The 12,137-nt window shown below is 47.1% G+C and overlaps 1 protein-coding gene across 3 annotated transcripts; it reads right to left on the reverse strand.

Moving 5' to 3' along the window:
- Positions 1-438: 438 nt before the first annotated feature.
- On the reverse strand, positions 439-11,165 carry LOC144132331 (tubulin beta-4 chain-like). 3 transcript variants are annotated; one of them, XM_077664662.1, is made up of 7 exons: positions 10,955-11,165; positions 10,098-10,206; positions 8,558-8,665; positions 3,110-3,354; positions 2,761-2,960; positions 820-1,256; positions 439-668 (listed from the first exon to the last, which is right to left on the reverse strand). In XM_077664662.1, exons 1-7 carry the CDS (start codon positions 11,009-11,011, stop codon positions 496-498), a joined length of 1,329 nt encoding a protein of 442 aa, XP_077520788.1. In that variant the 5' UTR covers positions 11,012-11,165; the 3' UTR covers positions 439-495. The 3 variants fall into 3 exon arrangements, with proteins under 3 accessions (XP_077520788.1, XP_077520785.1, XP_077520792.1); XM_077664659.1 differs by having other exon boundaries at positions 8,558-8,668; positions 10,955-11,164; XM_077664666.1 differs by lacking the exon at positions 8,558-8,665 and having other exon boundaries at positions 10,955-11,163.
- Positions 11,166-12,137: the final 972 nt, after the last annotated feature.

The following is a 12,137-nucleotide window of genomic DNA, read 5'->3' on the forward strand; positions in this document are numbered from 1 at the left end:
AAATCGTAAAAATATGAAACAAAAGATGATGGCTAGATAATACGCCAAAAAAACTCAGTCAAATAACACTGAGAATAATAAGCAAAATGTATTCTCCGAAGCGATGTTCTAAAAACCGGCTCGTCTCATATCAGTTTCGACAGCACAGAGAATTTGCCACATCATCTGACAGGAAGTATCCGAGACCAATAATAGCTCATCAAAACTTGTTTTCCTTAAGATCACCTTGCGTTCGCTCTAAAAGTGGTTCGATGAGAAGCTTTTAACAGATTTTAGAGTTTCGTCAAAATGTCGATAACGCCAGTCACACGGCTATTTACAGATGTGCGCACATTGCAATACAGTAAGGTTCAGCTGCTTTGCAAGACCATCCTTGTGACGCAGTCCGGGCCTACGACATACTAAAGTGCACAAGCACCTGGCTCAAAAAGAAGGATCCATGACAAACAAACACTTTATTGTAAAGCGAAAGAAAAAAGCGCTGCACACAAAAAACTAGGCCTCTGCCTGGGTCTCCTCGAATTCCCCCTCGTCCTCAGGTGTGGACTCCTGGTACTGTTGGTATTCTGACACCAGGTTGTTCAAGTTGGACTCTGCCTCGATGAACTCATACTCGTCCATGCCCTCTCCAGTATACCAATGCAGAAAGGCCTTGCGGCGGAACATAGCTGCAAAAAAAAATCATATATCAAGCAGGCCGGGTCACACTCCTAGAACTGTCCCCGAAAATGCGCTGTCCCAGAAACTCGACAGCAATGGGTACCTACAATGAAAGCATGTGCTTTTAAGAAGCACTTTCAAATCAAACACGATGGTCACCTGTAAACTGCTCGGAGATCCGCCTGAAAATCTCTTGAATGGCTGTGCTGTTCCCAATGAAAGTAGCAGACATCTTCAGACCTCGAGGCGGTATGTCACAGACAGCTGTCTTTACGCTGTTCGGGATCCATTCAACGAAGTGACTCGACTGCTTGTTCTGGATGTTGAGCATCTGGTCATCGACTTCCCGCATGCTCATTTGGCCTCTGAAGACTGCAGCAACTGTCAGGTAACGACCGTGGCGGGGGTCGCAAGCAGCCATCATGTTTTTGGCATCAAACATCTGTTGCGTCAGCTCCAGCACAGTCAGAGCCCGGTACTCCTGGCAGCCGCGGGACGTGAGTGGAGCGAATCCAGTCAGGAAGAAGTGGAAGCGAGGGAAGGGCACCATGTTAACGGCCAGCTTGCGAAGATCAGCATTCAGCTGCCCAGGAAATCTGTGAGGAATGGGACGGTGCTTGATTAGAAGCCCGCTTAATTCACAAGGGGAGAGAGAATTTAGAGGTATGTTGGGCGCTCTTGTTTGGGAACAGTCAGAACAAGATTGTGGTAAGATTGTGGAGCAGCTACAACGGTCAGTGGAGGCATCTTGTAGAATATCGCGATTGTTGCGCGGTGTTCATTCAAAGCTTTTGAATATCGGGTCATCAAATTTGAAATTCAGTTCTCTTCACGCCAGTGCAGACAACGAAGCCCAATGAAAGAACGAACTCATGAAAATTTCAGAAGTGACATAGTTTACACTTTGCCAGTCTGTTCTAGAGAACATTAAAACTGCATGCCTGTTATGTGCCTCAGCCAAATTACAACGGCGGAGAAACAAACCAGCTCCAGTAAGATAACATGATTTCTTCGGTTGCTGGTTTCGATTCATTGGCAAAATCACAAAAAATAAAAATGGATTCTTCACGTGGTCACTGCTTCGTATCCAGCTTCAAAGGTTATACAAATTACTACATTAGGAGAACATCGATGGGTATTAACTTCACCGGTCTGCCGGTTGTCGTGGCACTTTAGAATTATGTGATCGTTCTCCAGGCCCTAAACCACCATCTCCCAACAATGGCAACCAGTATTTATTAAATACTGACTGCTCAGCAGGCTAATGTTGTACTCTGCTCCCAACGTCCTCAGAAAGTGCCACTATTTATCGAAGAAAAACTTCCATACCAAAACGTGGGAATTTGTATTCCCTTTTCCCAAAGAGAAAACGGGGATAACTGATTTCAATGTACGTGATGCTTTATATGGAGGTCCTGTACGCTAGGATTAAGGAGCTGAACGAGATAAATGTGCGCTTTATAAAGGAGAAAAAGTTCAAAAAGTATTCTCCACTGACACACACCTAAATTATTTCCAAGAGATTTGAGATGTTTGCTTTTGAACAGAGTAGTTTTTCATCATTTACAGCGCGAGGCCTTAATTTACCTTTTCGCCTCATGGGTTTTTTGAGGTACAGTGGTTAAACACGGCCATTTTATTCCCAATGTGTGCAATCGCATGCCGTAGATTAGGCGCCGCTCCATTATTCCCGACGACAGCCGCCTTCTCGTTATTGCTGCCGCTGCCGAATTCTCTTTCCTTGAAGTGCTTTAAAAGCTTCCTTGAGCAGCTGCTTGGCTGGCTATAGCAGGTGCGGTGTTTGTTAGTTTTTATGCGGACGGTGAGGGTGCTTTTATTTGCTTTCTTGCTCGTCATTGTATTTTCCGAAAATATTGCCACCACATGCACTTCATACATGGAGATTAGCTGTAATGTATTACTCTAAATATTTTGTAAAAGACCTTGGCGACCGCAGTCTTTGCAGTGCTTGTTCCATATTGAACCGATAACTGCCGTCGGAACTAGCAATTCGGCGGATGGTGTCGACCTCTTTGGGCTCTTTATGAACATGCATGAGGCGCTTAAGTGACCCCTTGAACGAAGCTGAGAAATACTTACCTCAGGCATGTGGTCACACCCGACATCGTTGCAGAAACCAAGTGGTTAAGGTCTCCGTAGGTGGGAGTCGTGAGCTTCAGCGTCCGGAAGCAAATGTCGTAGAGTGCTTCGTTGTCGATGCAGTAGGTCTCGTCGGTGTTCTCCACAAGCTGATGCATTGACAAAGTAGCATTGTAGGGCTCGACGACAGTGTCCGAAACCTAGAGGTAGCCGCAGGAAGAGAATGAGAACTTTGTGCATACCGACTAATCAAAATTCAAGGAAGGCGCCTTATAAATCAAGGCCGAAATGTCATGTTTGCTTTGTTTCAAAGATGCTGAAATTGGGTCCTGCAGATAATGTCACACACCTTTGGAGAGGGCACTACACTGTAGGTGTTCATGATGCGATCGGGGTACTCTTCACGGATCTTCGAGATGAGCAGTGTGCCCATGCCAGATCCAGTACCACCGCCCAGGGAGTGGGTCAGCTGGAATCCCTGCATGCAGTCGCAGGATTCCGCCTCCTTGCGCACAACGTCGAGCACCGAGTCCACCAGTTCAGCACCCTCGGTGTAGTGGCCCTTGGCCCAGTTGTTGCCAGCACCACTCTGACCTGAAGGGGCAGGTTGTGAAAGGCGTATACTTGCACAAACTGTATTCTGAAGAAAATCAGTACTGGAATATGCAATAAAGGAAAGCCACTATCCAAACACACTTCACACAGCAGCCAGAAAGGCAACAAAAATTGACTTAAGTGGCCTGATGGCCATAGCCAATAGGGGGATAAACACCGCATTTCATAGGTAAAGTTAAGTTTGGATAATATTAGGATGCTGTTACGTGTGAATTAATTTAATTAGTTTTCAGGCATGTAAAGACTATAACAAGTGATGGCTATGTTTCACTCGGCCTTCAGAACTCAATCTCGGCACTAAGTCACTCTGGTAAAAGAGCTATGTGGCAGACAAGACGAGGACAGAAGGAGGCTCTCTGCAGTACCCATCTTTTATCGCTGTCCTAATTTTTTTTGCACTCTGCCAGATTTCTCCCGCTGAGGACTACATCCAGTCATTAATATGTCACCTACCCGTTTTGCTGGAGTGATGTGGGGCGTTGTGTTCTGCGGTGTAGCAACTGCGGATAGAATCTTAATTTGGAAAAAGCACATATATTGCCACTCTCGTACTTACGCCCGTTTCGCTGCACATTAAAGTCGTGTTGAACCTTCAAGCTTACGCGTGAGTTTTGGGGACCCTTCTAACGGAACTTATAAAAATGACTTCATATTCAACTCAAAGGCATAGAAGCAGAAGTAGAAGAAAGAGGAGAAGAAACAGAAGCGAATAGTTGTAAAAAAGAATCACCTTGTCGTACAAAGGAACCACCTAGTCGTACAAAGAAAGTACTTAGTGGTACAAACGAAGCACCTAAACGCACCAGCAGCTACCACCGCTAATGCTTTCGCATTTCTTCAATGCAGCAGACTGCAGTCGTCTCAGAGTTTTTGAGAAAGTTGTATGCATGTTAATTCTTCCTTGGGTGTTCAGCTAATGCCAAGGAATTACAGCTTTCAACCGTATTTGTTTTAGCAGCTGCCATAAAATGGTCCAAGAAATGTTCGTTTCCGGCCGTCTGGCTGATGACGGTAAGAATTGGGTTCATCGATGGTGGTATGAGCATCCGAACTGTGGTGACGTACTAGTAGATGTCATGCGCGCGTCAAATGCGGGAAGGGACGTTCTATAGACGTATCCGGGAACTTATATCCTAATTTTGGGATCCGAAGGACGTCTGAATGTCCGGCGTGGACGTACGTAGGACGTTCATTCGGCCGCCTTTATTTTGCATGGGATGGTCCCAGGGATGTCTGTAGTTCGTATTCGGGATAAAACTATAGGCCTCCATCGGAAGTCCTAACGTTTGGTAGCAGACGCCCTTCGTTCATTCTTTGGACACCGGTGGTCCATTGGGTGGGTTGTGGAGCGCTATGTGCGATTCCAGGGCCGGAATAAGAAAAATGGGGCCCTGGGCTAATGCGCATGCAGGCCCCCTTTCCCTATACCGACAACACCCTGTAGCCTGCTGCGCTACTGGAAAATATGCCATTTCATTTTAATTCCACCAAATTAAAAAGAACGAAGTGCGATCAACGGGATTATTATTGTTGTTATTATTATGAGGAAAACAACAAAACTTGATGAAACGCGTGCGGTTGTAAACACCAACATATATGTTCACTTTGTGATTAATATCTGCATTCTCGTTTCAGCAAAGGCTAGGCTTTAAGGAAAAGTTTAGTGCACTCAAAACGAACAAGAACGTAGAAAAGACAACGCAGCTCAGATGTCGATCCTTCTGAAGCTAGGCTTCGTTTGCATCACTAAGTTTAATCCCGTGAGGAGACACATGGTTGTATCCAAAACATTCTTTATTAAAATTCAAGCATCAGACTGCAGTAATCGTTACACACGTTACTCTGAAAATATGCAACAAATATACACAATACTTAAGGCAATACAACACCATAAGAATGCACTAGAATACAGGTGAAAATTACCAACTGCAATTACAATACATTATTTGAAAATATTTTGTTAAAGCTAGTACACCAAATAAACGTGGCACTATCAAAAACAACAATAGTACAGTTCTCTATAAGCACGCTAATTATCACAAGAAGAACAAACAATGAATATTTGCATATATTGAATTATACTGCTCAGCGTTTCATTGGCAACGTGGAGGCTGGGAGGCGACACAACGAACTTATTGGAATTATTCATGTAGAAAGAAAGCCATGCACTGGGCGGAAAAAACTATACTTATGCTGCTTGGTGGAGGTAGCGAGTAGAGAGATAAGCAACGCTCAACACAGTTGAAGTTAACAGCTTGCGGAAGTTTCCGATAATGCGACGGATGAAAGAATTTGAAAATATATGTTCACGTCTGCAAACAATTAAACAAGTCATGGCTCGCATTGTACTCGGCTACAGAACACAATCTCTCCAGCGAGTCACTACGTAAAACGAGTGACAAATGACATGAACACAGGGGAGGGAGAGCCGCCTGCTGTGCTCATATCCTGTGTTATATCTGTCTCTAATATTTTTGTTTTATGCCGGATTGTCCCCGCAGACGGCCGCCTCCCTTCCTTGTGTAATGCGCCACCTATGCGTTTTGCTGAGTGATGTGGTGTTGTGTCAAAGGCGGATGGAATCTTTTGTAGCGAGAGCTACGCTAGACTATAGCCAGCGGCCCATTTCGGGTAAGCGTGTCTAGTCACTACTGCGCATGAACCACTAGTTGCACCGAGCCATAGGTGTTCCGCCGCTGCGTCGCGCCACACCTTTCTTAAAAATTCATTTTCAAGTTTTCTTTTTTCTGGTTTCCATCCCGCCTTTATCCATTCGATCTAGCGTCCACCGAGAGATATGGACAGTTGCTTCTCCATTTCCTTTCCTCAAAACCGAGCAAAACAAGTGAGCCGCCGGCGCTCATTTGGTGCATTGGTGTTGAAAACCTAGAGGCCGTTCATTTTTACGAAAGGAAAGGCGCACAAATGGCTCCCTGGGTCAGTGGACACCTCACTTTCGCTTTCATGTAAAGTGGCGTTGGCATGCAACTGCAAAAAATTAATGTGGATTAGCTCAGTTAATCTAGGGTATACAAAGCGAAAGGTGTCGGCGTTCACTGTGTTCTTGGCGTTGACAAAGTTCTAGACGACGATGGAGTTGAACAAAGGAAGGGCGCATAACTGGCTGCCTGGATATGGATATGCGGACGCCTCATTCAATTATTATTATGCATGTGGCAGTGGTGGGAGAGAGATGTGGCCTGAATGCAATAGCGCTGACAGCGTTGTGGCTGACATGCGGCACTGCAGCAATAGCTAAGCCGCTGCGTTCGTTTGCTGATCAATATCTCGCGATCAACCATTAACTGCGTGCCACCTCCCAGGGTGGCAGGGAGGGCGCGCTGCCTATCCAATGTGGGGAACGCATTCAAAGCATTCTTTTGCAGTTCGACACCAGCGCCACATGCATGAAAGCGAGATTTAGGTCTCCACTGACCCATGGAGCCGGTTGTGCGCCGCGGTGGCTCAGTGGTTAGGGCGCTCGGCTACTGATCCGGAGTTCCCGGGTTCGAACTTGACCGCGGCGGCTGCGTTTTTATGGTGGAAAAACGCTAAGGTGCCCGCGTCTTGTGCGATGTCAGTGCACGTTAAAGATCCCCAAGTGGTCGAAATTATTCCGGAGCCAACCACTACGGCACCTCTTCTTTCACTCCCTCGTTTATCCCTTCCCTTACAACTCGGTTCAGGTGTCCAACGATATACGGGACAGATACTGCGCAATTTCCTTTCCCCCAAAACTAATTATTACATTTATTATTACGCCTTTTCTTTCGTGAAAATGAACGGCCTTTTCAAAGTTGTCAACGCCAATGAACTATGAACGCCGTCGGCTGACTAGATTTTTTTGGTTTTTGAGGAAAGGAAATGACACAGTAACAGTCTCACATATCTCGGTGGACACCCGAACCGCGCCGTAAAGGAAGCGATAAAGGAGGGAGGGAAAGAAAAAAGAGAAAACTGAAAATTGAAAGTTGGATTTTGAGGAAAGGCATGGCGCTGCGCAGCGGCGGAACACCTGTGGCTCGGTGCTACTAGTGGCGCATGCTCAGTAGTGACTAGGGAGCGAGAAAGAGAGAAATATGCGCGGTGAACCGCGCGTTGTGACGTTATGTGCTTCCTCGGAGCATCGCCACGGCGAAATAGCAAGTTTGCGGCCAGTAAAGCCTTCACTTTAAAACCCAATTTGATTGCCTTCCGCACTTTGGATATGCAGCGCGTCCACCCTTCCTCTGTGGCAGGTTGCAGTTGATGATCGCGAGAGGTTGATCACCCAATGAACGCTGCGGCCTATTACTGCAGTGCCGCGTGTCCACCACGAAGTTATCAGTGCTAATGTATTCAGAGACCCGCCGCGGTGACTCAGTGGTTAGGGCGCTCAGCTACTGCTCCGGAGTTCGCGGGTTCGAACCCGACCGTGGCGGCTGAGTTTTTACTGAGGCAAAACGCTAAGGCGCCAATGGGCTGTGCGATGTCAGTGCACGCTAAAGATCCCCAGGTGGTCGAAAATATTCCGGAGCCCTCCACTACGGCATCTCTTTCTTCCTTTCTTCTTCACTCCCACCCTTATCCCTTCCCTTACAGCGCGGTTCGGTGTTCAACGATATATGAGACAGATACTGCGCTATTTCCTTTACCCAAAAACCAATTATTATTAATGTATGCAGCCCACATGTCTTCACCATCGTCACGTAACTCGAAGGGCGAGTGAAGCGTCCACTGACCCGGGGAGCCAGTTTACGCACTTCCTTAAGCGTCTAGAACGGTGTCCACGTCAATGAACACATTGAACGCCGACAGCTTTTGCCTTGTATATCCTCGATTAACGGAGCTAATTCCGATTCAATTTATTTTCGAAATGGCCCATGTGTTGCCTCCCTCGTAATATGCTCTTTTCACGGCGCACTACATTCTTGATGAAGCACCAAGCTTGCGTCTCTATCTTGGCGGCCTAGGTTTCGCAAGGAACTGATGAGAATGCTCATAGATCACACTCGAAGTACTTGATTGCGTGGCTGTATTAAACTGACTGCCACTCGGACTGGATTATACTGAGCGAGGATTCGCTGTGCGTACAGAGATGTGGGTACAAATTTAGCCAGTTGTGCGCTTTAAAGATTAGTCTGCACTGTGCGCTCTTGTGGGTGCGTTTATGTAGTAGATTTTAAGCCGAGAAGCCCCTTACCGAACACAAAGTTATCCGGCCGGAAGAGTTGTCCAAACTGTCCCGATCGGACGGCGTCCATGGTTCCCGGCTCCAAGTCAACCAGGATGGCCCGAGGCACGTATTTACCTTCTGAAACAAAAAATAAATATCACTTAGCGGCAACAAAGATACCGTGTAGTTATTACAAGTACCTGCGTCACAACAAAGCCAGTTAAAGAAAGGAAATGGAGCGCACCAACTGTAGGTGTCATAGCAAATAAAAGCGGCACTACTAGGCCCTTCCGCCACCTCCCGGCCTTTAAACAGATGATCCAGTTATATTTAATAATAAAATATTTAAATATCTTTCAGCAGAAAAACAGAAGGTGAAATGTTGATAGATAAATTGAGATGGATCAAAATGATGTCACTACATTAACGTCCTGTTGCGACTCCTGTTTCGATTCTGTTCCGTATTACTAAACAAACGGTGTCCTATATGGGATTAACATTCCGAATTCTGTACATGGGCTGTCATCAACGCAGTAGTGCCGGCCTCTGGATAAATTTGCACCACCTCGGGTTACTTTACGCGCAATAAGATCGCAGAACACACGGCTCTTTATGGTCTCGCCTCCATAGAAATGCGTCCGCCGAATCATGGATGTCATGATCGAGTCCCTTCCAAATGAAGCACAGCGGCGGTATTAGCATACATAGAGTTAAAAACTCCTTACAAACTCACTGCAGCAAGAGGAAACGTAGTAGAGGGGAGACGTACTATGTCCTCGTCAAACCTGACGAGGGAATTCAGAACCAGCGTTCGAACCCCCCCGCGGCGGCTGCGTTTTTATGGAGGAAAAACGCTAAGGCGCCCGTGTGCTGTGCGATGTCAGTGCCCGTTAAAGATCCCCAGGTGGCCGAAATTTTTCCGGAGCCCTCCACTACGGCACCTCTCTCTTCCTTTCTTCTTTCACTCCCACCTTTATCCGTTCCCTTGCGGCGCGGTTCAAGTGTCCGCCGATATATGAGACCGACACTGCGCCATTTCCTTCCCCCAAAACCAATTATGATTATTATTATTATTATTATTCCAAACTCATTCGCGTTGTGAACATTCATTGCCTATGAGAAAAAAGGCTTTGGTCAAGAACCTTCAATCTAATCCCTGCGGGACTTGTGGCAATGCAACGTCAAAAGCTGCAATGGCCTAGCATAACATGCCGCAAGCAGAAGAGGTCACTAGGCGTTGCACTTTGACCTGACTAGATTTGCGCGGTCGGTTGTAGAATTTAAAGCTTGAAGAGCAAAGGCCTGCCGTTGAAGAAGCTCCATTGACAGGCCAGATATCAGCTTAACAGCACAAACAGCGCTATTAAGGCAGGAGCGAGAATAAGGGACAACCATACACACAGCGTTCGGTTTTGTCTTTCGCTTGCTGTTTCTGTTGAAGTCATGTGCCAAACGGCCCGGAAAATTTCCCTAATGCTTAGCAGTGCGAAACAGCCGCAAGGCAAGATAAACTCGACGGGGAAGCTTCAAAGTGAAATTATCAACCGAAATACAGCCAGACGCGTACCGGAGGCCTCATTGTAGTAGACATTGATGCGCTCCAACTGGAGGTCCGAATCACCATGGTACGCCCCGCTCGGATCGATGCCATGCTCATCGGAAATCACCTCCCAAAACTGCAGACGGGAAAAGATTTCAGTAATTAGAGTGGCGTCACATCGCGCAGTGGCGGCAGTCAAATCATATTTAGAGGCTGTAATTCACAGCGAAAGCAACATATAACTGCTACAGTTCCACTTGTCAACTGGTTTTTGTAGTCAACTCGTCAACTGCCATCGATTCTCACCCGCCATGTGTCTTGCTGATGGCGGAAAACCGGAAGGGCCTAAGATCGCTTGAGGCTTTTGGATTGCATCATACGCGAAAACTAGGTCGCGCGAAAAAAAATTCCGGCAAAGAATCTTCGCCGATCGCTTTGCGGCAGTCATTTGCCATAAAACTGTTCCATGTCACCTCACCGCCAAGACCGATTGTCTCGAATTTTTTACAACCGGGAATAAAGTCTGAGCTATATGCCATAACACAACAATATCTCAACGCTCTCAAAGCGCGAGCAGTAATTAAAAGGTCAGAGCGAAAGGAGTGGTCAAGAACAAGAGCCTTCGATGAGCATTAGCTAGGGCTCAACATTGTCCAACGCAAAAAGGCCACAACTTAGAACGAAAGCAGTACGTCTGCTAAAAGCCGCGACTGCTTTACAGGCAACTGCTTTCGCCCGTATCCTGAAACGAGATTCCAGTACGTGGCGTTTAGGACGCAACGTAATCACCAACGTAAAAAGCGCCGGGACCGGCACTGGGACCGAAAGGCAACCGCGATCCCCTGAGCCGTGAAATAACCCGCGAGGTGGTAGAGGTGGCTTACCTTCGCCCCAATCTGGTTGCCACACTGGCCTGTCTGAATGTGGACTATCTCGCGCATGTTCGATGCCACTCCGAGACTAAGCTGTCAAGATGCCGACTGCCTGCCCGGGTCAAGGGTCCACGTATTTGTAGCCTTGCGCCGCATCAACGCTCACTTCTTCCTCAACTCTGTTCCTATGTGCACGCGTGTCAACTCAATAGCGCATAAAGTAGTGCCGCAGCCTGTTCCTGCCATGGTAAATGCGTTTCAGAGCTTATATATAAGGCCTTCAGTTCACGTACAGGATGCCGTGTAAAGGATATGCGCCATACAACGCGAACTATTTTTCGTTTCGCAAAGCTTCCGGCACAACGGGGTTCTCTCAACTGGCTCCAGGGGCGAACTCGGCCTCTTCTACTTTCTTTTCTCGGTGCTCGAAGTTGATTTCGCTCGAAAGAACTAATGTGCATTCTGCAGCATAATCTTTTCACTTTTCTAGCCTTTCGATTTGTGCGCGTGCGGTCGGTTCTAAAGTTTGAATGTTACCGACCGATTGGAAAACTTTACTTCATCATCATCAGCAGCAGCAGCAGCCTGACTGTAGCCCCAAGAGGTTAGGGACCTGAGTCCAGGGCCTCATTATCTGTTCCAATCGGGGTTGCCTGGTCGATCAGTCTGCGCTGGTCATCCTGGTTTGAGCTCTCGAAACAGTGGCTTCCCATTGGGAGCAAGGGGTTGGGTGTGGTATGAGAGGTTGGGTTGGGGGTTTGGGTGGGTCATTATCATCATTGTCGTCATCAGCCCGACTACGCTCACTGCAGGAGAAAGGCTTCTCCCATGGCTCTCCAATTATTCCTGTCCTTTGCCAGCGGCGCCCACCTTATGCCTGCAAACTTCTTAATCTCATCCGCCCACCTAACCTTCTGCCAAACGTTGCCAGGTTCAGATTGGGTGGCTATGCGCCAATATATGCCTGGTGAACAGCAAGCGATTAACACAGACAATTTGCGCAGAAATTGTTCATCCGGGCAGTGATTTTACTAGGTGTAATGTTCGATACTTTTGATGGATCATGCAATTCTTTAGTAAATGTGGATTCACAATACGGGCCTCTTGCCGTTCCTTGGTCCGGGCGGAGTTCTGCTTTCGGTGCGTTAGGCATGCACACTGCCCGCGGACAGTTGCCTGATGTTGGTGAACGTAG

The sequence above is a fragment of the Amblyomma americanum genome, chromosome 1, assembly GCF_052857255.1.
Source record: "Amblyomma americanum isolate KBUSLIRL-KWMA chromosome 1, ASM5285725v1, whole genome shotgun sequence".
Classification (NCBI taxonomy): Eukaryota; Metazoa; Arthropoda; class Arachnida; order Ixodida; family Ixodidae; genus Amblyomma; species Amblyomma americanum.

Excerpts from the sequence above, each read along its gene's own strand:
- LOC144132331 (XM_077664659.1), bottom strand. The coding sequence starts at position 11,011 with ATGCGCGAGATAGTCCACATTCAGACAGGCCAGTGTGGCAACCAGATT. Across the intron at positions 10,207-10,954 it reads GCAACCAGATTGGGGCGAAG|TTTTGGGAGGTGATTTCCGA; the intron begins GTAAGCCACCTC and ends TCCCGTCTGCAG. Across the intron at positions 1,257-2,760 it reads GGTGTGACCACATGCCTGAG|ATTTCCTGGGCAGCTGAATG; the intron begins GTAAGTATTTCT and ends CATTCCTCACAG.